This window comes from Takifugu flavidus, chromosome 1 (assembly GCF_003711565.1).
Source record: "Takifugu flavidus isolate HTHZ2018 chromosome 1, ASM371156v2, whole genome shotgun sequence".
NCBI lineage: Eukaryota > Metazoa > Chordata > Actinopteri > Tetraodontiformes > Tetraodontidae > Takifugu > Takifugu flavidus.
In genome coordinates, this window is record NC_079520.1 from 11,493,258 (window position 1) to 11,517,936 (window position 24,679).

At 40.4% G+C, this 24,679-nt stretch overlaps 4 protein-coding genes across 17 annotated transcripts in view; 1 reads left to right on the forward strand and 3 right to left on the reverse strand.

Annotated features, from left to right (window-relative positions):
- cfap91 (cilia and flagella associated protein 91) overlaps positions 1–5,287 on the reverse strand; it is a 10,869-nt gene extending 5,582 nt beyond the window's left edge. The window contains exons 1-14 of one of the 3 annotated variants that reach the window (XM_057043759.1): positions 5,127–5,286; positions 4,970–5,046; positions 3,999–4,156; positions 3,070–3,150; positions 2,901–2,957; positions 2,022–2,197; positions 1,755–1,932; positions 1,327–1,484; positions 1,059–1,223; positions 847–965; positions 665–775; positions 505–576; positions 277–423; positions 1–209 (exon numbers count right to left, since the gene is read on the reverse strand). The exon at positions 1–209 is cut by the window's left edge and continues 13 nt beyond it. In XM_057043759.1, the coding sequence (XP_056899739.1) occupies positions 1–209; positions 277–423; positions 505–576; positions 665–775; positions 847–965; positions 1,059–1,223; positions 1,327–1,484; positions 1,755–1,932; positions 2,022–2,197; positions 2,901–2,957; positions 3,070–3,150; positions 3,999–4,156; positions 4,970–5,046; positions 5,127–5,211 (1,793 nt within the window). In that variant the 5' untranslated portion in view covers positions 5,212–5,286. Of the gene's footprint in view, positions 210–276; positions 424–504; positions 577–664; positions 776–846; positions 966–1,058; positions 1,224–1,326; positions 1,485–1,754; positions 1,933–2,021; positions 2,198–2,900; positions 2,958–3,069; positions 3,151–3,998; positions 4,157–4,969; positions 5,047–5,126 lie in introns of all 3 variants that reach the window. The other 2 variants (XM_057043771.1, XM_057043781.1) reach the window with 2 other exon arrangements.
- A 2,026-nt stretch (positions 5,288–7,313) lies between these two features.
- On the forward strand, positions 7,314–14,538 carry si:ch211-214p13.9 (cell surface glycoprotein CD200 receptor 1-B). 6 transcript variants are annotated; one of them, XM_057042581.1, is made up of 7 exons: positions 7,322–7,766; positions 8,331–8,403; positions 8,719–9,023; positions 9,209–9,472; positions 12,119–12,427; positions 12,615–12,878; positions 12,959–14,538. In XM_057042581.1, exons 1-7 carry the CDS (start codon positions 7,700–7,702, stop codon positions 13,045–13,047), a joined length of 1,371 nt encoding a protein of 456 aa, XP_056898561.1. In that variant the 5' UTR covers positions 7,322–7,699; the 3' UTR covers positions 13,048–14,538. The 6 variants fall into 6 exon arrangements, with proteins under 6 accessions (XP_056898583.1, XP_056898567.1, XP_056898558.1 ...); XM_057042612.1 differs by lacking the exons at positions 12,119–12,427; positions 12,615–12,878; positions 12,959–14,538 and adding exons at positions 9,584–9,677; positions 9,751–9,793; positions 9,869–10,424 and having other exon boundaries at positions 7,350–7,766; XM_057042587.1 differs by having other exon boundaries at positions 7,317–7,766; positions 12,119–12,370; positions 12,615–14,538.
- A 34-nt stretch (positions 14,539–14,572) lies between these two features.
- si:ch211-214p13.7 (uncharacterized) lies at positions 14,573–16,010 on the reverse strand. Of its 6 annotated transcripts, none has more exons than XM_057042660.1 (4): positions 15,870–16,010; positions 15,264–15,280; positions 15,145–15,182; positions 14,573–14,893 (listed from the first exon to the last, which is right to left on the reverse strand). In XM_057042660.1, the coding sequence occupies exons 1-4, from the start codon at positions 15,887–15,889 to the stop codon at positions 14,711–14,713; spliced, it is 258 nt and encodes an 85-aa protein (XP_056898640.1). In that variant the 5' UTR covers positions 15,890–16,010; the 3' UTR covers positions 14,573–14,710. The 6 variants fall into 6 exon arrangements, with proteins under 6 accessions (XP_056898640.1, XP_056898605.1, XP_056898624.1 ...); XM_057042625.1 differs by having other exon boundaries at positions 14,573–14,947; XM_057042644.1 differs by having other exon boundaries at positions 14,573–14,896; positions 15,870–16,007.
- Positions 16,011–18,098: 2,088 nt separating this feature from the next.
- zgc:113337 (uncharacterized protein LOC503741 homolog) lies at positions 18,099–24,281 on the reverse strand. Of its 2 annotated transcripts, none has more exons than XM_057041134.1 (7): positions 24,056–24,281; positions 23,720–23,814; positions 23,286–23,602; positions 22,203–22,532; positions 19,936–20,220; positions 19,615–19,716; positions 18,099–18,628 (listed from the first exon to the last, which is right to left on the reverse strand). In XM_057041134.1, the coding sequence occupies exons 2-7, from the start codon at positions 23,791–23,793 to the stop codon at positions 18,621–18,623; spliced, it is 1,116 nt and encodes a 371-aa protein (XP_056897114.1). In that variant the 5' UTR covers positions 23,794–23,814; positions 24,056–24,281; the 3' UTR covers positions 18,099–18,620. The 2 variants fall into 2 exon arrangements, with proteins under 2 accessions (XP_056897114.1, XP_056897125.1); XM_057041145.1 differs by having other exon boundaries at positions 23,286–23,606.
- Positions 24,282–24,679: the final 398 nt, after the last annotated feature.

The window sequence follows — 24,679 nt, forward strand, 5'->3', positions numbered from 1 at the left end:
TGGTCTTCTTCTCTTCGTCTGCGCTCCTCCACTTGTCTTCTTCCACTCTCCTCAGCCTCTCGCAGGCGTCGGTCTCTCTCAGCCAATAGAACCAAAGCATGAATCCTGCGCTCCTCCTGGAGACGTATCAGCTCTTTGGACAGTGTGTCCAACAGATGGTGAAGTTCTGCACCCATCGCTCCAGCCTCAGATGTCTCTTCTTGTAAAGTCTGTCCATAGGAGAGAAAGTGTTATGCCACAGATTAAAGCACTGTTCCGTGTCCAGGTGTGTCTCACCTGGTGTCTCGCTTTGTCTCTCTGTTCTTTTAGGCTCAGTACAAAGTCTCTGTCAGCGTCCTGTAACTCCTGTTCCTCTTCCTGCAGGGCGTGGACGGTCTGTAGTTCCTGGATGAGATCCATACGGTCCTCTATACCCTGTAACATCTACACAAAGCCCAGGCTGAATGTATTCATGTTTCCTCAGAGCCTGATGAACATCATTTCTGCGTGTGGACGTCACCAGACCTCACACTGGACTTTCCTTCCTCTCAGTAGCTTCTGTATGAAGATGATTGCACATTCTTCCTCTTCCTCACCCTGAACAGGGATGGAGACAGCATTACAAACGTCTCAGCTATGAATAGACTAAGGCAACATTACTGTCTTGAATGAGACATGAGCTGACCTCTGGGGGTTCATGCACCGTGGGTGTAGCAGGACGAGGGACAGGCTTCTCTTTTTTGACCAGAAAGCGCAGGGGCTTCTCTTCCACTTGCTCTATCTCCTTCTTCAGGGCCTGTGCAACCATATCAGGTGTGTAACCAACATGGGTGATATGCATAAAGATCATATTTATCTCTTTCAAACCTTATATGTTTTCAGCTTGGCTGAGACAGGGGGGTGGATTACATCTATGGTGGTTTTAAGTTTAAGTTTAGGTCTTCTCACTTGCGGTTTGAAGAGTCCTAACTCTAGCTTTTGCAAACCTACGATTTAAAAATAATTCCAAGAGTAAAATGAAAAAACTGTCTTTAAGGTGATTGTATAAAAAACAAATGAATCAAATCTAAGAGTCATACCAGAATATTCTTGTAAGTAGTGGCTCTTAATATAGTCGTTGTAGGCACTCTCGTTGGTAGAGAAGTCAGTGTGGAGCCAAGTCTCATTAGCAACAGAATGCTTAATTTCAAGCTGCAGTATCTTCTCTTTCGCTGTTTGCCTCTTTGATTCCAGTTTTCTTAGAGCTTCAGACAATAATGGTGAAAACAGAAGTGAAAATTGGCAGTATTGCATATTGGAAATTAAAACCAAAACAGCATATGTTCATTCTAACTGTGGTTTTCTTACACCGCATGTAGTCATCATGAATTGCTTGTTGCCTCTTCTCCTTTTCATTTTGTATTTTAGAATATAGTTTGTTCAGTGTCTGATTGGTGTCTTTCTCCTGACTCATAACTCTCTGTTTCAGCAGGTCCACTGATACAGCGTGGCGCTCCTCATGTAACCTGGGGGACAAAAGATTCAGATTTAATTCTACTCACTTTACCAAGACCCAGTGAATGGAACAACATGATACCAACACAGGCAGTGAATATTGTCCCAATGCCACATTTCTGCTCTCATGTTTACATTTTACATTACGATGGTAGGTGTTTAAAATATGGCACATGTTTCAATGCTTAAAACAAAAACATTGCACAGAAAACTGATTTGCTCTCTGATCATTTAAACAGCACAATAAAAACTCATATATTAAATTGTAAGTCAATACTGACTTCTGGATTTCTGCCTCTCTGAAAGCCCAGTCTTGGGCCTCCATCTCCTCCATCATCTTTCTCCTTTTGTCCAGCTGACTGAGGTCATCCAGAGGAGGAAGGGTGGCTTTCCAAGCTTGTTTAGCACGTGCACGCTGTATCATCTCTATTTCCCTCAGGCCCACGGGTAGACCGCTGCCTATTCGACCAAAAATTATAAATGTAATTGGGATTAATAACCACTGTGGTTATCACCAATCAAACCCTGTGATGTATGGATAGATCTACCCCAAGTTAAAGCGGCCAGCTGCAGGAGCTCTGAAGGTGTTGCTCCTGGCTGCAGCACATATTCAGGGCTGTAGGGGTCTGTCTGCGCCTCACTTTCCCTGTAATCTGTCTGGACCCCTACTGTGACATGGGTGGGTCGGTCATCTGAACTGACTGTAGTGGAGACAATATCACCTCTGAAAAGACAAGAAAAGACAATAAGAGTCATTTAGCAAAGAAACTGCTACAACTGTAAAGTCCATCCATCCGTCCGTCCGTCCATCCAGTTTATTGCAGGGCCCCAGTAAAAACACACAACTATTCACATGCACTTTCATACCTCAGGGCAGTTTGAAATTTGCCCTGTCACATGTGCATGTTTTAAACCTTTTAGAGCACTACGGTGCCACCCTGGTATAAAAGACATTTCTTCAAAAGTGGCAACACTGTAAAACATATACAATAACAGGCTATGAAAATAGGCAAACCATTCCTGACCGATATCTCATTAAAAATAGTATAAACATATATATCTAATACATATTTCTGTGAAATTAAATGCTGTAATGTTTCTTTTAATATGCAGGGGCAGTGCAACAAAAACCCCTGAAAGTTGAAGCATGAACTGGTAACATACCACAGGTTAACTGGAAAGAGGAAATGTGCAGGCTTTTGTAAAGAGCTATTAGGCTGCAGGCGAAGCTAGTAAATATGGTGATGAGGTGGCACAGACACTCTGGAATTGTGTTTGTGCTAATGGCATGGGTCTGTCAGGCCTCTGTCCCAATTTCCAAATTTTTTAATGTGTTAACATTAAATAGAATATCTCCTCTTTATTTCAGTTGAATATATTTACTTATAAAGAAAATTATTTTTGTAAATAGAATGCATTGAACTTACCCAGGCAAAGCAGAGATTCCACCTGGTGAAAGCTGCTGCTCAAAAGGAATCTGAGGGCTAAAAACATAAGCAAATTTATTAATAATTATTCTAGGAATATTTTTGGTACTACTGGCCATCATAGGGCATGAATGTGTTGCAGTCTGTGGACAGTACTACATAATCAAACCATTTGAAGTATTTCCAGCGATCAGTTCCTCTTATTTGGCACTCTTCCTTTTTCAACCATGACTGCGAATTTGGAACAACACTGTGAAAAAAATAAATGGAGCTGAAATCATGCCAAAACTGAACAACCTAACAAGCATGTTTTTAAAAATGACCCATGATTCAGGAATAACAGCGAAGTTTGTAAATTCAAAACATCAACAAAGGCATTTTTCTTTGCAAATGTCAAACAGTCCTATCAAATGCATAACGATCTTCTAATAATCATGCTTGACACAAAAAACATCACATGTCTCAGAAATACAAACAAATGGATCCTACATGTTAAAAAATATTAAAATACATGTATTATAAGTACAAAAATAATGGTTATCCTTCAAAAAGAAAACAAGACAAAAATCACGATGTTATTTGCGGTGTGATCTTTCCGCCGTGATCTGTGTTAAAGTTCATGCCAGGACAGCCTGTTTGTTGCCAGGTAACCTGAGAAATTTGTCCTACGCAACAGCAAGTGGCGCTGTAAGTCATGCTCCAAACTGTTTTATCTGGTTTGATCAGTAGGCAACGAGTTAGCGTCATTAAAGCCACCGCTGAACCCTGAATCTCTCAGTTCTTGTAGATCAAACCCGATAAAACCTGTAAACCAGTTTAGAGCTTGGTTTAAAGTGACCTACAGCGCCTCCTACTGTTGTGTAGGCAAATAACTCAGGTTACATTAAGCCAGGCTATGTCCTAGCATTTGTGCTATTTTTTGATTCGCAAACCTACTGTGAGCACTTGTAGATCACAGGGCATCTGTAAAATACCTCGCGCTTGTTAAGGTGTCGCATGAATACAGCACAAAAATATAAAGAAATATATCAGTAATCAAATGTGTTGTGACAAGGATTGCAGGTCGAGTTAAGGCGTTTATATGAAATGTGTGCTCACCCCGCCAGCTGCTGCAGAGCCACCATGTTCTGCTCCGTAGGGCCTCGCCACCGTCGGCCAATAAATGCTGGAACTGGGTCCACAGAGTCCAGCTGAAGCGAATATGTTGGGTGATGGGACGGGCTGCTGAACATGGACTTAAACTCAGCCACCCTCCTCTTAATAAATACACAAAGAAATGCTGTCAGTAAAGGTTTTCCATCAGTCCTGTGAAGACTATAGTACACTGGTCATTCAATGGTCATGTGCAGGTTAAATGCTCGATAGAAAACAATATACTACATTACAAGCAAACTACTTTTCAAATTTCTTTAAAGGTCAAATCTGCCAGAAATCAAATACAAAATGACATAATTTTTGTGCTTTTGGTTGTTGAAATGTTTGTGTATCAATGAAAGTCCTAAAATGAAAGAAAAAGTGGGACAGAGTCCACATAAATTTAGGTTTGTCAGGAAATCATCATATAGGAATGCCATTCCTTTTGTGTGTTTTTGTCATTGAAGCAAGGTTTATGTATATGTAGATGTGGGGCTGTGCTGCAGGTGACCTGACAGGGAACAGTTAAGAACCTACACAGTGAAGATCTGTATGTTAGACAAGGTACTTTAATGTTGAAATGGTATAGTTGTTAAGAACTAAAGCTATAACAGGAAGGATTTAATGCCATGCTTTTGAATATTTTATGTCCCAGTCATTTGATGTGCACTTCTTTCACACGTTGGCTCGTTTTGAAATAAAGCCATTTTTCAATTCACTGACTTTTACTTTACATCAGGAAAGAAAGAAGAGAGAAGAAACCTTACAAAGTCACAACGAATTTGAATGTCACTATAAGTGATAGGAGTTGTTCCTTATTGAATTTGCTCGCAAAAATGTCATAAAGCTAGAACCTCCGCTTCCTACGCCGTGTCCTGTGTTAGTAACTCCACAGAGTTTGTGTTGTTTATTACATCTAAAGGACAAAGACTCACAAATCGGTCTTTGGTTGCTTGGGCCTTGAGACCGGCCCGGTAATGGTCCACCTCGGAGGAAACCGTGAAAACCGGATCTGTGGCAGGAGCACAACGTCACCCGAGGCAGTACGGCTGTCGATGAGGGGGCTTTCCCGCCCCCAACACGCACACTTACCGTACAGATAATCATAAGCGCGTTGTCGTCTAACTACTTTAGCTGTTTTCTTCGGAGGGATTTCAAGAGTTGCCGTTGTGCTCATTGTGCTTATTTTATCGTACAGCTACATTAGGCACTTCCAGTGTGTGTCGGACTGTAACCATGGAGATCGAGTCATGGTTGGGCGATAGCACCGGATGGTGATAAAATTAGACAACACACTTAATATCGGACAAAAAACGCTTGATTTATTTATTTTGTGACTAAATGCTATATATATTCTCTGCGTGGTGTTGAAACGTCCCTCAGCGATGAAGTTAAAACGAAAATAATTTTTTGTTGTTTTGGTACAACAAGGACCTACGTTACTCGCCGTAGCTTTCGCAATGACACAGTGTCACATTAATCTAAATACAGATAAATACAGATTACATCAATCTAAATACAGATAACACTTATTAAATAAAAATAAGACATTAATTAATCCTGTGCAAAAAAACCAAAACAAAACAAGAATCCAAAAACAGAGGCAGCCCTTCAGACTTTCATTTTGTGTGTAATTGTTCATAAAACAAACAAAGACCAACAAGAATTGTGAAAATTTCAACAAACTCAACCTATTTTTACTATTTATAATGTTATTGGGCACACGAATGGGTTAGTTTGACATTATAAGGAAGACGTGTTATCAAAAGGAAACATTGTGTGCCTATCTACATTTACACGTTGCATTCTTCCACATTAGCTTTTATTGTCTTTTTTTGGGTCATGGTTAAAATTGAAGAACACAGATAAACAGCATGAGGCATTACTTTAAACGGTAGAGTAGTGTTTTGCAATTATTGAGGAAACCTCATTTGTGTGTGCGTGTGATGGCTCACAGTCAGCTGATAGTTTGCTGCATAAAGGGTTATGTCTAATCTTAGTGGAAAAAAACAGAATAATAGCAAAGTAGATCGTAGTTTTATCCACATCCATGAACTTCATCTGAGTATTGAAGAGAATTGTCTTTATCTTGTTACTATGTGTTCTACCATATGTTCCTGCCTTCTCTTAGAAGTACTTTATTAGTTAGGTATGGTAGAATCTTTAGCAAGTGTAATAACGATCAGAGACATTCCTTTGACAGGATTGTTGTTTAGACAGTTGTAATCTCAGGAGACAATCTGGAGGTGTTAAACATACAACGTAAAAAGAGACAGCATTGTGGTGATGATATGCTGATTTGCATGAAGAATGTAAACTCTGATCTGGCCATCTGGGAAAACAATGGAGAAGAAGGACTGTACCAACATCGAATGGGACTGGAAGAAGAGGACGAGGTCATCCAAGCCGAGGGACTGGATTGGACTGTATGAGCATTGATAATTTGCATCTGTGTTTCCATAAAAGACTGGGCCAAGGGATAGTTAGGTTGTCAGACTTCATGCCCTGGCAATGGACTCTGTTATTGTAGGGTTATGAACTGGCCCGGAGCTCTGTAATATTTGTATCTTTACTTGGTTCTATTTGCTAAATACATTTTGAAATTGGCATTTTTCTTCTTGAAGTCTTCATTCAAAGAACACGCAGATTAGCAGTGACACACAAGAGGTATTGCATTCCAACAGTATCTATAAACTATCTGAACTGAGAGCTGCTGCGAGGTTAACCACAAACTCAACAAGACGCCTAATAATCAGTCATTTTAATCAGCAAACTGTGAATTGATAATGCCTGCATGCATCAACAGAATTTACCCAACCAGAAATGTGCTTGCACCATCCTAATGTGAACATGCAGTTGTTGTAGTCAACATGAGTCATACAGTATGTAATAAACTGGTTTTGCTTAATTCAGTTTTTAAATAATAATTAATTTTATTTAAAATTTTAACAAGATTAATTTTTTTTTGTAAAATAACACTCAAAACATTGCTCACAGCCAACTTTAAACTTGGCTTTCATGAGCTATTTTTCCTTATGTTTATTTTCACGTTGCTGTGATTGCAACACAGTCCAGAAACCAGTCAGTTTTGGTCAATTTAACAACCTTAAACTGGAAAACTGATGTAACATGCCTCAAGTCCTTTCTCTGGAACCAACAAAGAGAAACAACAAACTATTTTAAGCAGCGTGGTCAAAAATGCCTTCGTATCCACCTTATGTAACAGCTTACAGAATAAGCACGACATCACTCATGGAGAAGTGTGTGCAGTAAAAGTCAGCACCTCTTTAAAATAATGTCTCAGCTCGTCACATTAAAAGTCTAGTATATACGATTAGATCCTCCGTTTCACAAACTGAGAAAGAGTGGGATCATGTGACAAACAGGAAAGGAAACTGGTGTCTTGAGATGTCAGCCCTCGTCATCCTGTGTGGCTGAAAAAGGCAGTCTGTTTGCGTGAGGAGTAATAGGAAGGACAGAAAGCACTGTTCATTCCACGTCTCAGTTAAAACACACAAGTCAACTAGGTGAAGTGGCATTAGGGGCACACGGTGGAAGACAGTGCTGAGATTCATGTGGCTGCCAGTTGCTTCCAGGACAGAGACTTAATGTTTTCTTCTGGTGCTGCGATAGCCGTCGCGTAGAGGACCTGAGGACACCGGACCATGGATGTGAAGTGGATTTTGGCTGCATTTCTTCCCTTGTTGACAGAAATGCTCAGTACAGAAAAAGGTTTGTACATCGGCACTTTTGAGCTCTTTGTTTCACTTTAGTTATTGAGACTTTTAGGAACTTAGAGTAGATGAAAGTGAGAGATGGTCATGGAGCAGTAACTATTACCTTGCCGCAGTATGACTCAGTACAAACAGTCAATGGAAAGAACATCATGCAAATCGTAGTGGAGGAAAATGTTCGACTCACGTGTAGAAAAAGAGAGTTAGGGTTAGGGTTAGGGTTAGGGTTAGGGTCAGGGTCAGGGTTAGGGTTAGGGTTAGGGTTAGGGTCTATTGCCCATCAGATTGGAGGCTACATTTGATGAGATTTCAGACACTGACGTACTTTGAGTCCACTGTGGTTACAAACCTTTAATTTCTGTGGTTGTGCCTTATTGCGGCTGACAGCCACCCAATCTTTCACAACAACAACAATCTGGCTGTGCTGTTTTCAAACCTGTGAGATTTACAGCATGTGAATATTTAATAAATCACTCTCTTTGTGGCTCCTCTGACTCAACATTGACCTGCAGTTTGCCGCCTTCCAACTAAAACCATGTTTTACTAATCTTTTCCATCCCAGCACCTTTGTCTGGCTTAGGGACTAATCAAAGCAGTGCAGTGGCTTACACCTCTCCTCGTTTCCAGTATGGCAAGTACAGCTTTATATTAATGAATTAGCGATACTTAGAACACAACATTGTTCCTTTCAAAGAACCCAAAGAAAAATTTGTTTTTTTATCTCCAAATTGTTTAAACTCCTAAAAGTATGCACTTGAATTCTGGATGTATGACTGTTTTTCTATGAATAATTGCTATGTTGGTTATCTTAACCATGAAAGGTCGCACTAACATAATGTGATTCTACTGTGTCCTGGGGTATTTTCTGCGCTTTCCTACATTCATGCCGGATTTTCTGCAAAGCTTTATCATATCAGAGTAATGTCATTATTCTGTCTTTTTTCAGTGAGAAATGCAACTTTCAATTTGGGGAGTGATGTTAATTTGACCTGCAGTAACCGGACGTGGAATACGACCATGTTTGTTGTCTGGAACATCAACCTGACAAACCCCCCAAAAGTCTGTAGAATTGCCGTTGACTTTGTGAGACCACTTGTGGACACCTGCAGGGATGGAAAATCACTCCATAACACATCCAGAGGACAGTTGTATCTGCACATCCCAAACCTGTCAAATGATGACGTGGGAATTTATAAATGTGAGTCTGTTTATAAAGGAGGAAATGAAGTTCACATGATCAACATGGATATTACAGGTAAGAATAAAACTAGGGTGGCATTTTGAATCTGTTATCAATAAAAATAGACCTACAAAGGCTCGGCCCACATTGAGGTTGGAGTAGAAGTTGTTTCTTCTTCCCTGCAAACTGCATTTTATCCATAATTCTATTGCATTTGATTTTTTTTTAAAAGTTGTGTTAATTTATCATTGTTGGCTCAGTTCCTCCCAGTTTATCAGCATGGTTGGAGTCTGAGGGTGAGAAGATGGTGGCAGTGTGCCGGGCTGAAAGAGCAAAACCTGCTGCCAACATCAGCTGGAGTCAAGCAGGAAGCATCGTGGAGACACTGCTGGAAGATGGTGGATTTTTCAGCGTGGAGAGTCGTCTAGAGCTCCTCGAGGGGGCAGACACAGAAAACCTGACCTGTGTTATCGACCACCCATACTGGAGAGAGCAGCAGATCCTGCAGCCAGCACTCAAAAGAGGTGAAATCTCCAGCAGAAGCAATTGCATGATTTGGGATATGTATTTACCCCTTTATAGCTGGGCTAGTAATATTTTGCTGCAGCTCATTGATGAATCTACTCTGACTGCAGGAAGGATTCCATGGATCACTATCATCACTATAGTGTCAGTCTTTGTTTTGTTGGGAGGAGTTTTATTTTATGTACAGAAGAAAGTGGTTATGCGGTAAGTAATCCTTTTGGATCAGACAGTAACCTGCATGCTCACGCGTCTGTCTGAACCATTGAATGTTTTTCAGATATTATCAGCAGTCTGATGGCTCAGAGACTAAAACTGCACCTGTAGGTATCTTTCACACCAGTTCATCTGTTGTGTGGTGCTTGTTGTGTGAGATCAGTGTGATTTTTACTTTTCAGACAGAGGAAATGGAAGAAGTGGAGCCTTACGCCAGCTATGTTCAACGTGTGAACTCTCTATATAACTCATCTGCAGTCATGTTCACATAACAGCTTAAAAAAAGTGTAAATCACACACGCAATTTCCATGCTGCATGACATTTGGTGAGCAGCAGAAGGCTGTGAAACTTAAGCATGTTTTTGGAAAAACAAAATCCTTTAAGGTTAATTCTCTTCAAAGACTCTAGAACAGGGGTATACCAAATATGTTTATCGCTCATGTTTGGATCTGGTGGAACAAAAGCAAAAGACCCACTAATAAGGGAATGGTTGGACTGAGAGGCCATAATATTAGAAGAGCCACATGAAGTTTACATAGGCATTTTTAGGTTGAATTTATATACTAATGACAGTGACGCTGATGTTTGTTCTTATTGCACATATTTATAGATTATTGTACATATATGCTGATGATAAATTAATAAATGAAAATAATTCAGAAGTGACATTGCCCCTGTATTGGGCAATAAATCTTTGTTGTTTTATTAAATGTACATTAAAATGATCTGATCTATGATTTTTTTTGATTGTTTCTTTCTAATGGAAACCCATTAAAAAACACTTGGACTCCAGAAAGGGATTGAATGTTCACATATTAGCACAGATACATAAAATACTGACGTTGACTTAATATCTGATGCTATAAACTCTCCAGAGGTTGATTGGATAGTTATTCGTAGTGCACATGCTGTGTGGGACAAAGTGTAATCTGTCAAAATGACTCATAAATTCCAGTAGACTTCCTCAGACATGAAGTGACATATGAAAATGAAACTTTGAATGCACAAAGGGCTTTGCTGCTATCTATCGATAGAAAGCATGCACTGCTGGATTGTACATCTCCTGAGCTCATTATTTAAACATTATTAATTAAAAACACAACCTATTTTTAGATTTACAACTGCGGATTTGATTAAAGAAATATTAGGATAATAAAACAATAACACACAGCTTAAAAATTTGATTTCAAAATGGAGAAAACAAAATAAACCAAGTATTGATTCTCTGTTGACCTTAGTCAAGACACGTCCTTCACCTTTCAGGTAAACTTCAGCAGCTTTCTTTTTAACCACGTGTGAATCCGCACAATAATTTCAAGTTAACTTAATATTCCATTTGACCTCTCTGTGGCCTTTTCATGCATCATAAAGCTATACTGATTATTATAATTAACATACATATTTATCATATTTGGATATAGAATAAAAATAAAAAAAACCCTAGATATAATGATACAGAAAAAACAGAGATATGTGCAAAAACAGATGCATGGATCGGTATGAAAATCTAATCTTTTTAAATCTCTGGAGGAAATGTGAGCAAGTAAGGTCTCAGCAGGAAGACTCACATTCTACTTCCTGCCATCAGTCAGGAAACTAATGATCTTGCCACAAACCAGATCAGCTCTGTCAGTCTTTTCAGCTGCGTGATGAACACAGAGGTCCTCATCAAGACAATGGCGGACATCCACTGGCCGATATTTTGCATCTTTGCATTTGTCTACACCTGTGAAGGAGGCGAAGGTAAGTCAGAACACTCATAATCTGCTTACAGAAGACCAAACCACGAAGACTGATGTCGATGAGCTTACTGCGTCTGCCAAAAGGGTTTGTATAGTTGTGTGTGAATACAGTGCTATTTGGGCTCTAAACATGATATAGTGACAATGTAAAGTAGCATGAATGTTGCAGAAGTATGTAGGAATGTCATAATTATGTAGGAATGTCATAATTCTGTCTTTTTTCAGTCAGAAAAAACGATTGACCTGCAGTTTGCCGCCTTCCAACTAAAACCATGTTTTACTAATCTTTTCCATCCCAGCACCTTTGTCTGGCTTAGGGACTAATCAAAGCAGTGCAGTGGCTTACACCTCTCCTCCTCGTTTCCAGTATGGCAAGTACAGCTTTATATTAATGAATGAAGCGATACTTAGAACACACAACATTGTTCCTTTCAAAGAACCCAAAGAAAAATTTGTTTTTTTTATCTCCAATTGTTTAAACTCCTAAAAGTATGCACTTGAATTCTGGATGTATGACTGTTTTTCTATGAATAATTGCTATGTTGGTTATCTTAACCATTAAAGGACGCACTAACATAATGTGATTCTACTGTGTCCTGGGGTATTTTCTGCGCTTTCCTACATTCATGCCGGATTTTCTGCAAAGTTTTATCATATCAGAGTAATGTCATTATTCTGTCTTTTTTCAGTCAGAAATGCAACTTTCAATTTGGGGAGTGATGTTAATTTGACCTGCAGTAACCGGACGTGGAGTAGGACCATGTTTGTTGTCTGGAACATCAACCTGACAAACCCCCCAAAACGCTGTAGAATTGCCTTTGAGTTTGGGGGACCACTTGTGGACACCTGCAGGGATGGAAAATCACTCCATAACACATCCAGAGGACAATCGTATCTGCACATCCCAAACCTGTCAAATGATGATGTGGGAATTTATAGATGTGAGTTAGTTTATATAGGAGGAAATGAAGTTCACGAGATCAACATGGATATTACAGGTAAGAATAAAACTAGCGTGGCATTTTGAATCTGTTATCAATAAAAATAGACCTACAAAGGCTCGGCCCACATTGAGGTTGGAGTAGAAGTTGCTTATTCTTCCCTGCAAACTGCATTTTATCCATAATTCTATTGAATTTGATTTTTTTTTAAAAGAGTTGTGTTAATTTATCATTGTTGGCTCAGTTCCTCCCAGTTTATCAGCATGGTTGGAGTCTGAGGGTGAGAAGATGGTGGCAGTGTGCCGGGCTGAAAGAGCAAAACCTGCTGCCAACATCAGCTGGAGTCAAGCAGGAAGCATCGTGGAGACACTGCTGGAAGATGGTGGATTTTTCAGCGTGGAGAGTCGTCTAGAGCTCCTCGAGGGGGCAGACACAGAAAACCTGACCTGCGTTATCGACCACCCGTACTGGAGAGAGCAGCAGATCCTGCAGCCAGCACTCAAAAGAGGTAAAATCTCCAGCAGAATGTTTCAAACATGTAATAATCATTCAAAATCTTTGAACAAAGTTTCATTCTTTCTCCTGCAGGTTATACTTCGTTACTACTGCGTATCATTATTAGCGTGGTTGCCTTTTTAGTCATGACTGCATTGTCCTTTAGATTAAAGAATGAATAGCTGAGGTAAAAATGTCATTGCTTTTCTTTTCTTTTCTTTATTTGGTTTTAGGGGGTGGGGGATGGTGGGGTCCCCCAAGTTGGTTTGTTCATACACATCTAGTAGCAACGACCAGGCCGAGACCTGATAATCCAAATCTGCAAGGACAGACTTAAACCTGTGGCAGATCTGTTTGCCTTGCCTATTTCTTTTATTGTTAATTTAAGCATTTAAGATTAATTTAAGACATCTTTTTGTCTATCAGCCCAGGAAAAGTGCCAAGATTATTCCATTATCCGTTAAGATAGTAAAGAAAAGTTCTTTGGAAAGAACAGGGTTAAACAGTGTATTCAATTAAGGAGTAGTTAAGGACTGGCTTACAGGACATAAATTAGCACTTAATATTGAAAAAACTACAGGTATGTTTTTAGGCTCAAATCTTAAGATGAAATCTGTACTAACCTTGAACCTAAATGTAATTGATAAAGTTACTAGGATTAATTATTGATGAGAGAATGTTGTGGGATGATTATATTGTTGATAAAGATGAGAAGAGGCATGGCCATAGTCGGACACTGTAAAATATTTATGCCAAGCTACCTGATTAAGCAACCAATTCAGGCACCACTTCTATCACATTGAGATTATGGTGCAGGTCCAATACAACACAGAGTAATTTTAATAATTTACAAGTAGCCCAAAAGAACACAACTTGTATAGATCTGCCAGCGTGAAGACCATTTCACTACAGAGCAAAGGTGACGTGAGATTTATTTCCATTTAATTTCATTTATTTCAAATTGAATTTAAATGTATTTAATTTCAAATAGTAACAGATGCTACTTTAACAAAAAATAAAAATATATTTGTTTACAAATGGGATACCTTTACAACAATTATATTAAGTGCTTCTCACTGATGAACTTAATTTTCTTGTGATCCTAAAATGTAAGGATACTTTTGTTTATGTCTTTCCACTTTCCTTGCTATTTATCTATTGATTTAGTCATTTACTTAGATAAAAAGTAAATAGTAGAGCCACTGTATGAACGGGCTGTTAGTATGAATGATATGCCAGTGTAATGTCTGCTTTGGCTTAGGATAAAAATATTGTTTGACAATGTAATGAAGCTTCAGGAAGAATTGCTACTGCATATGGTGATATTTGATGGTGGATCCAAATAAACAACAAAACAGATGGTTGAAGACGTGAAGATCAGAGCCCGATACTTTATTAAATCAGAGCAAAAGGATATGCTCCTGCTTAAAGTGTTGGTTACCCAACAGAATAATGGATGTGGTCTATGTGTAATAACAATATAAATACAAACTTTAAAAAATTCCAAGGCTGTGTGAAAGTATTTTGTCATCTTTCAAAGGACAGAAATGCCTCCTTTTGTTGGACATGTCTGTAGAAACATTCTACAGGCGAAAATACGATGAAACAGAATCAGTCCGTCAAGCATTCCATACACCTCCAACAGGCGAATAAATAAAACCATCAGAAACTGATTCTGTCTGCACACTTTGTCCACACAGACAACTGTTGTCATGATGACCATTCTCTCCGTTTTATTCTTTCTTTTTTTGGTGGAGGGGATTTTCACAGAAAATCCAGATAGTTCAGATGCAACAACAGTGTCAGTGATCTCCCCCCGTTCACCGTGTGGTGAACGCGCGCATGTCACCCCATGAGTTCATAGTCGTCCTCGCCGTCATTGGCAGCGGAGGCCGCAGAAGCGTGAGGGAGAGCTGCCGGGACCTGAACTGTTGAGTATTCACAGTCGCTGTCGCTGGGGGCTCTGGGTCTCCTGGAGCCCTTGTCTGTGCTGTGGTCAACAGAGGCGTACGTAACATCCTCCTCCTTCTGCTGCAACACAGAGCGCGATGATGATTGGGACGTTTTCATTGTGATGATACTCTGTAGATTTTAAAAATATACGGTTTTGTGTAACAGGCATATTTTTGCCTGAGTGGGGCTTTTCACTTCCTGCTGATGAAACACAAACTCCATTTGCTCCACAACAGCCCTCAGCCGACGCCATCCTCTATAATAACATCGTATTCCATATGTGCTGAGACTTTCTACCGATAAAGGTTTTGCAGATTTTGGCCTACCTGGTCTACACTCTGGTTGTTTGTTCGTGCAGAAGCTCCTGAAAGAAGAATTTAACTGTGTCATGATGTCATTATGGGTTCAGGCATCAAGCAAAGGGAGCAAAAAAATGTCAGCTCACCGTCTTTTTTTTTCGTTCTAAAGTGGAAACAGAGGAAAAAGGACAGCAAATAAATAAATATGACACTATACAACATAAAATAACTGCTTGATACAGGTCAGCCCAGATTAAAATGCTGACACCAGTCACATCAAAAAACACCCTAGAGGAGGTATTTTCAGAACTATGGTGAAACTCTGGTGTGCTATTTCTATAATAACATCACAGTGAGTGTTGCAACAGGAAATGGCTCAAGTTATTAACCATCACTCTTTGTCTAACTGTGTCCTGCACAATGCACACAACACACACAACCTGACGCACCTCGGTGACCGATAACTAACGGTCAAATTCACTCCATTCACTGTAAATGCTGCCACTTCTGGAGCTTTTACCAAGTTCTGAAAAGTTGTTTCAAGTCTCTTCTATTCTAAACGGGTAACTGTTATTTCCTCATGTTCTGTCGTGAACCCGCTTTTTAAAGTCTCAAGAGACTCATTTGAATGACTCACTTTGTGAAGACATTTTGTGTAAGCAGCAGTTCCAGGAAAGCCTTTACTGCAACTACGGTTGGCAATTTTTGCAATGTTGACGGTTTTACGGCGGTTAATCTTATTGATTACTCACTGTGACGTGCAGATCCCCATGATGAGCCTCAAACATCTCAAGGTGGAAAGGTATAGGTGGAAAAGGTCAAACTGATTAATCACTGGACTGCTGCATGAGAGAGAGGGAGGGTGTGTGTGGGTGTGTGTGAGAGAGAGAGAGAGAGAGAGAGAGAGAGAGGGGGGAAATGGGGGGTTATTTCATTTCCTGTATGATGATGATTCTGATAAAATCTTCAACACTAGAACAACAAACAAACCTGTAACCTTCACCATTAACCTATGAGGTTATGATTTGGTTCCCTGTTCACTTCAGAATCCAACTTAATCTGCAAAATATTCACTCACTTATACTCCTGCCTACATTACATCGGGCAAATCTACAGGAGAAAAGACATTTTGGTGACAGCGGGGGTTTAGGTCGGAACAGCTGCTCAGTCTTGTGCCATGAAAAAAATGTTTCAATTTGCAAATCAAAACTCATGATGTCACGTATTCATTCGAAACACGTGTATGCTGATGCAATATATATTGCCCACTGGATGGCGCTACAACGATCATCTCTTTATTCCAGAACGATGGCTTTGAATCTCGTGTTTTACAACAGGCCTGACAAGAAAAGTTACCTGATGGAGGCCCCGTAAACTCTGTCCTGTCATAGCCTGTGTACACAGTGATGAGCTCTAATTTACAAAATAGGGAGGCAGGAAGTGGTGAAACTTCAACTTAACTTTTTCTCTTCTCACATGTACATGTGACATTTGTGGTTCGTGGTAAATGTACTCCTTATTTAAAAATTAGCATTCATGACTGTTACTGCATAGTAACAAACGTTCACTTTGGTTTTGTTTGTAATTTGGACAGAATTGTTAGAACTGGCCTAATACTGGGATATAGATATAAAAGACATGACATGAGAGCTCTGCACATTTAAAGTCACTGTTTGGCTGCTACAATTTATTGCCACTTTCTGGCCACTTCCTTGTCATGTCTGTTCTCTGTTGTTATGATATTTTGTGCACCTTTTGAATGTTTGGACTTCCTTTGTCTTTTCCTCTCATACTTATTTTTAATATTTTTTGCAACTTCAGGTTTCGTGACCAACGTTAGGCTTCACTAACAATGTGTTTTGGATCTAAAACACATGTGATGATGCAGAGGGGTATGCAGGCTGATCAGAAGACCATCTCGTCAGAACACTGCAAACATCTGGACGCTTGGAAAAAGCCCTTCTGGGTTCATATTGATTCAGTTCCACCAATAAAGAACAATTCTTTATTGATCCACAGAAAAGGGAAATTAGATGAGCAACATCTGCCTGATGATTGAGCCGAAACGCCAGGTAAAATTAACATCACCTCTTTTTTTAAACTCATAAATCTATCCAATCTTCAGATGTAAAGTCCACATTTTAAAGGATTCCAGCTTTACATATTTAAGTGCACAGATCTGCAACCTCCTGAAGTGAAATGCACACGTTGAAACACACATCACAGAAATGGACACTGGAGGGGTGAGACTCGATGACTCCACGCTGTTGTTGGCTTATAACTCATATTATAAACTACAACAGACTCACGTGTGTGAAGATTACACACCAAGAACACCCGGAACTCTGGTATGAGGAGCAGCAATTAGCAGATTTGGTAATGATGGAAGAAGACAGGTAATAGTTAACGGTGTTTTTCATGAGAAGTTCTGGCACAGGATAAAAATGTGTAAGGAAAAAAAAAAGAGCATCTGGAAACCACATTGCTGCAAAAGACGGGAATTTCAGTTCAGCTCCACAATGGAACCACAGAAGGAATGCAGAGAACGGTCAAGTTTTTATATTTGTGGAATTCCTCCAGTCTATGGAACTGTAACTACTGTTTTGTTCACAATTGCATTGGTTTATTTCTGTTAACTGTAGAATTATTCTCTGTAATTATCAGGCTGATAAACCACACAGAAAGAGGGATTTTTTATGATTGCTGAAGGTATCGTGTCCAAATAAAGCAGCAAGGCTGAAAGCCACTGCTGTTGTAACCCAGGTAGGTATTTCTCATGTGCTTTGGTGTGACCTTATGAGAGTTCCCTACATGTGTTTAAGACTTAGCAGGCGTAGTTTTAGAGGCACAGTGGATCTCCAGGGCATTCGGCACCTGGACGCTCATCCTTCACACGCATGAACTCCTGAACTGGTCTGACGTTACGGAGCCAATGGGATGTGCATTCCTTCAGAGGGGAACCATCAAAGCCACAGTCACAGTTGTTAGAAGAATCCATTTATTGTGTATTTTAGAGTTGATTCATTAAGGTAAATACCTTTTGACTGGACATATAAAGACACAATATAGAAAAAAACAGATTACAGTATTTTAAATACAAGTCATATATGGATCAGAGGAAAAAACACTGTATTTACAGGAATTAGTGAATTTAAAAATTGAAATTCACTACATATCTATTCTCTGCAGGTGTAAATAAACTTGTCTTTTTTTCAAATCTTATCTTCCCATGTTCACTTTGTGACCTCTCACCCCTGTGGTGATAAAGTGAACCTTTTGGGTGAGCTATCTTTGTAACCTGTCCATCAGTGTTGAAGTCTCTTCATGAGGCGTGACGCCGTCATCACGTCTTCACAGAGGCTGAGCACCCTCTGGAGAAACAAATGTGACAGGATATTTGGTGCTCATGAACTGGATTGTATTTGACAGTCGGAACCTGATGATGGTGCTGGAGGGAAAACAGAACTTCTCTGGCTCTCAAGCTTTCAGCCTCAGCCGAAAGATTAATCCACTGTAGAGAAACACAGAAAGAGACACGAGAGGTTACAGCACAGAAGGGAGGAAGATGTCCGCGCACGCTTCTTTTGGCTCGTTTTAATAATGATATGTGAACTCATTCACATCAGAACTGTGGCCAGATGATCAGAGGGGGAAATCCCCACTATGAACTACAAGACAGATATAAACAGGACCCTCGGGTGGCATGAAGAACACAGGAGAGGTGAAAACAAATTAACCGATAAAATGGGTTGTTGAAAGTGCACAAGAAAAAAAGACTACAAATCCTTTTTAAAGACGTTCATCGTCAAATTATACTTAAGGAAATAATGGTAAAGTTCATTTATACATTTCAAATAATTGTGTCAGATAAAAGTCCTATTTCAGAGTAGTGTAAGTTGTTTTGGTTGGCCACCCTTTAAATATTAATAACAGTCAAATGTATGAGACCTGTGAGACAACAGGAAGAGTCTGGGTTTGTTGGCTAACGTCTTCCTCACAGGAAATAAATAACTGTTTTATAACTGGGTTTTTTCAAAAGATGTGAAAAGAAGATATACGGTACTTGTTTATGACAAAGACATTATCTTACCTCAGATGGAACTTAAAGGATGGGGTTAAGCATAAGACAAAAAATAAAAATGATAAAGATGGCCTTAAGACCTAACAGCAATTAATGTTGCAAATAAAGTGCAAAAGGAGTGCAGTATAGTCACAAAACTATGAAGCTACTAAAGCTAATCAAAGAAGTTAGCTTTAGTAGCCACAAAGCCAGCTGCTGTCGCTCATGAGAGGTAGTAAAAACTGTGGACGAGAGCCAACAAACCCTGGATTGTCAAATTAATGTGACATGTACTGAGTTGGATTTGGAGAAATGTTTGAGAGGGTGCACTTCTGCACACCTGCCTCTGCCCTGTAGCAGGACATTATGAATCTTTGTTTCCCTCCTTGGATATTACCGGTAGTTCAATCTGACATGGAATAGCTTGTTAACCTAACCTTCTTTGCGCAAGAAACACTTCCAAAGACAGAAGCAGAGAGACATGACCAACAGAGCCGCCACCGTGGTGACTGAGATGAGGATGGTGAGGGCCGTCCCAACTGAGGAGAGTAACAGACATTAATGAATTAAATGATAGTACGTTTAGGCGTGCTGTGTGATCTGCCCTCGTTTAGAAGCAGTAACTTTAATCGTGCACACTCTGTACACATTCAGTTTAACCAGCAGAGCTGAGCTTCTGTCTCCCTCTACTGGCAGTAAAACGAATAGCAGGCATCAGCTCTACAAGTCTGTTTGCTGGTGCAGCGACGCCAACTCACTTTTGGTGTTCATGGAAACAGCAATTGGCGTCTCAAGCCCTTTGTGGTGCACCAAACATTTGACAGACACGTCTTTCAACAGGCCGGATTGCACCATCAGTGTGCTGATGACCAGGGTGGTCCCGTCACCCTGGGGATGATGCGTTGCCACAGGGGCACCCATGGTGCGATTGTCCCTCTCCACGTTCCACACTATCTCAGCAGGAGGCCGCGACACAGAGGTGCAGTTGGCTTCGATCACACCTGGAGAGGTAGTTTTGTAGCTCACCTGAGGTTTGGGCAGCACTGGCAGGAAGGAAAAGAAGCAGAATCGTGATGAGAAACATGTTTTCTTTCGCAAATAATGCAAGTGTTACTTATTTTGTTCAACAATTTGGGCATATAGATAACATAATAAAACATCTGGAACTTTTAAAGCATAACAAACAAGAAGGATCCACTGGGGGTATTAAAAATAATAGTAATATTGTGAGCTATTATAGAGATTGTGCTACAGTTTGTGTTTCATTTTTGGCTAATCTGCTGCAGATGAGACAGGGGAAAGGTACAAAGCTTTGGAGCAGACACGGTACGTGAATTCCTGCACCCCTAAGATCTGCAAGTAAATATCTGCCTGGCTTTAATTTGCTGTGCTCCGGGTGAACTCTGGAATGTGCGACGTTGGAAGGGAGAACATTTTTATTGGCCTGACTATGTTTAGCTGCAGATATCCGGCCCTCAATGTTGAAGTCAATTTTCAGAGTTAGATTATCAATTCTCAGTGCAATTACAATAAAATTCACACCATATCAGAGAGAAAACTCTATCTTATAACGGGAATGATGGGGGGTGGGGGCGGGGGTTGGGGGCGGGGTGTTCTGATTGGTGTTAGTTATGATTTCTCCTAAAAGAGATGCAATGTAAATCGTAACACGATCAAGTTTTAATCAAGTGTTGGAGCACTTTAAGTTTGATGTTTTGTCATTACTGCATCTGCATCTCTGACTGACGTGACCAACGACCATTTACTGAATAGCTACCAGCATCATCCTTAACATCAGTCTTTTCTTTAGGAAAAGTGTAGGCGCGGAAAAGTTATTGCTGAGTAAGATGCAACTTATGACCAGGGGCAGAAGACGCTCGTGGATTTGACACAAGAGGTCACCTTCTGACAGCAGGGGCGCCATCAGCTGTGAGATCTTGCACCCACTGATGTCCACTGATGTGAATTTAAAAATGGTGGAATAAATGCTAATGGTGGAATAAATGCTAATCATGCCACTCAATGCCACACAAAGTGTACGGCTCGATCGCAAACAAAAGCAGATCTGTCTGGGCAAATAAAGGGAACAGGAGAAAAGTGGGAAAGCCAGTGGTTGGAATAGCGAGAGACAAAGCACAAAGAGAAGCAGTGTGCGCTACAAACACTGACGCAGTCATGCATCAGGCCCTCACTCCCTGCCTCTGTCCTTTTTTCAATCCTCCCTTCCTTATACGAGCACATTGTTCCGTGTTTGTGTGTTCAAACCACCAGCAGCTTAGCCCGGCTATGCTGTGCAAACATTCACCAGCTACAACATTCCTGGCTAAATCCTGGAATACTTGTCTCTCCGACAGTCCTCACTCAAACGCAGGTCTGAATTTTCCCACCAGATCCTGTCATGAAGCCCTATAATTAATCACAATTGGCATCAGAGCGATCAAAGCACATAATGACTGTAGTAACAACTAGAGCAAACACACTGGTAACATTTGCTCTGACCTGTGTGGTGTTTGTTCATGTGTGATTCCTTTGGAAATCTACAGCCTGTAATGGAATATGATGGTGTTAAGTGGCTATTGGGGCTTCATAGTCTGGAGTTTTGCTCATTTTTTTTGAGTCTAAAATTAAAATATTTTTTTCTTTGAACTTCACAGGTTGTTTGGGTTGCATTAAAATATATATCTTAATTTAAGGGAATCACCTTGGAATAAAGCAGCAACTGGTCATTCATTAGGTCGTTATTTCTCTTCAATATGAGTAACTTCGATAGATAAATACAGTAATTATCTTCGTTTGTTTTTTCTGTGCAGGCCAAACCAAAAGAATAATTAGAATATTGATGATCTGCGGGAAAAAGAAGCAGCCTAAAAAGAATTTTGAGTACACTTTAAGCCTATTCGAGATGTTTAAAAGTTGATGTTTGCAGCACCACCTATGGGTGGATTACTTTACTTCTGGACTAGTGAATCCTGAGGAGTTTGTTGTCTGGAAATGACAAGACAGGCTAACAAAAAGTGATTTTTACCAAAAGTGGAGAGGCAGACGGTGGCGCTTTTCGGCCCATCGGAATATGTGTGGTAGACACAAGTGTAGCAGCCTTCATCCTGGACGGCGACAGGCTGGATGGTGAGCTGACTGTCAGACAACGAGGGGCTCAGCCAGACTCTCCCCTGGTATGGGGGCTCTATCATGGGGTCACTTCGCTTGGCGAAAGAGGCCACTTCCTTGGAGTCTCCCTGCTCAGGGTTGTGTCTCCACACGACCTGCTCGACCTTTTCAGGCAGCCCATAGGAACACGAGAGGGACGCCTTCTTTCCCCTCACCGCTGTCTTGTTGCGGTCGGCTGTGACTTGTGCTGGAGGAAGAAAAGAGGCCACAACAGAGGGAGAGCATAAAAGATGAGGGTGAAAGAAAGAGCACGGAGACAGAGCAGGAAAACCTGGAGAGCTCATGTTCAGCAACATGAGGCAGCTAAGGAGAACAAGGCTCTGGAAGCTGGAACAGCTGTTTGCGGTTAGAATAAGTAAGCTCCGCTTTTCTTGCCGCTCCACAGATTTTTTATTAACATAACTGGTTGAACCTCAGCAGGCTCACAGAATTGTGTTCAGAGGTTTGGGATTTCTGCACAAAATGATGTTTAGGGGGAGAAGCTTTCCCTGGAATTTATTCCCTGGAAGTATTCAGTTGTTTTTTTAGTACAGGCATCCAACTTATGTCATAAATGCAGCCACATGAGAAACAAAAATCCTGTCTGCCTTGGATTTATGATATCTTGGGGAATAATAACGGCTCGACCTGTGGTCGGATGAACGGGACTTTTTCTTTTCTTGTCTCGCATCCAGCAGCCATGATAAAGGTTCAGGGAGCAGCCATGACGTCAGGCGACTCCCACCTGGTTCATGGCCGTCTGTTCATCAGTATCACAGGCAAATTATTGACATATGCAGGTAAGATTGAAAATCCTTACTGCCCCCCCACCGGCAGGTGTTTTGTACAGGACTATGAAAGATACAGAAAACAATATGTGTCTAAATGTAGATGTTTACATGCAGAGTGACATCAAGAACAAGTTTCACGTTGTCGAGTGGGACTTGAATCTGGTACTCACAGGTGACAGTGAGGCAGGTGCGACCCTGCTTTGAACCAGACGGGTGAATGTCGAAGATGCAGGTGTAGCAGCCTTCATCACGGAAGCCCACCCTGCGGATGGTTATGGCGGAGGTGTCTTTTGGGGAAGAGGCGAGCTCCACGTGTTGTTGTCCACTCACGCTGTCTTTTTGGCCAGGCTGGTAGCTCAGCAGGGTCTGGTTCTGGACATCCAGCCAGTGCACCCACCTCAGAGACTCACCTCGATCCCGTGAAACACTGCAAGTTAAAGTGAAAGGCTTCTCCACGGGTGCTTCCAGACGCGCTGGAGCCGTTACTCTGCCTTATACATAAATCAAAACAAAAAAACTATAATTGGGAATCATATATAATTATATAAAACATTATATATATACACCTTACTTATTTTATTATAGTATTTTTCTTGATACTCACCCTGCAGCCTTCCTACCACCAAAAAGAGTAAACACACATGCAAACCTTTGACCATCATCTTCTTCATGTCTCATTAAATGGGTATTTGGAGGTGACTGAAATGTTTAAGAAGAAAGAACTTTAATTTGCTAAACAACACCCTGAGCGTATGGCCTCACTGCAAAAATGATCTCCTTTAAATTACTGTAAAGTATTAAATATAAATTGGTTCTGAGCAATGGGCCGCAGGAAGAGGCTGAGGCGTTTATACTTTGAATTGCCAATAATCTGTAGTATGAAACGTTACTTTTTAATATGCTCTGTTCATCGGTTATAATAATAAGATAAGATACTCACCTGAACTTTCCTTAATTGTTATTTTTAAAAAAGTCTTAAAAAAAAACCCAATAAAAGGCAGCTGATGTCCTACGTTTACAATATGTTGTCCATCCTCACGACACACTGGCCTTTAGAAACATCACTCCAAAGAGAGTCGCAAAATATCTCTGCACATCAGACTCCTTTCTGCGCTGCACCGCCAGCACAGCCGCCACCGACAAGCGCAATCCCGAGCTGACTGAATGGAGGTGAGAGTCGCAGGGTCGGATCACCTAAACAGCGCCCCCTCATGTCGCGAATCTTTGACTAATAAGTACAAGTAGCGGGATTCGTCGCAATCATATTTTCTTTGATTCGTTTTTTGAAAACATACGTCAAAAGTAGTATCACTCCATAGATACACAAGTAAAATAATACTTTTAATTATCTTTGTCAGCTGATGTCGACCTCTGCTGGTGATATCAGAAATTACACTTTCAAAAGACGAACTTATTATTTACAACGCTAAAAGTGGTACATACATACATACATCAGTAATGATCGTGCATATAAAATTGTATATATTTTATCACATTTATATTTACTCTAAAGAGTATGATAAAATTGTTTTCAGCGCAGTCTACTGTTATTTGATGACGTCAC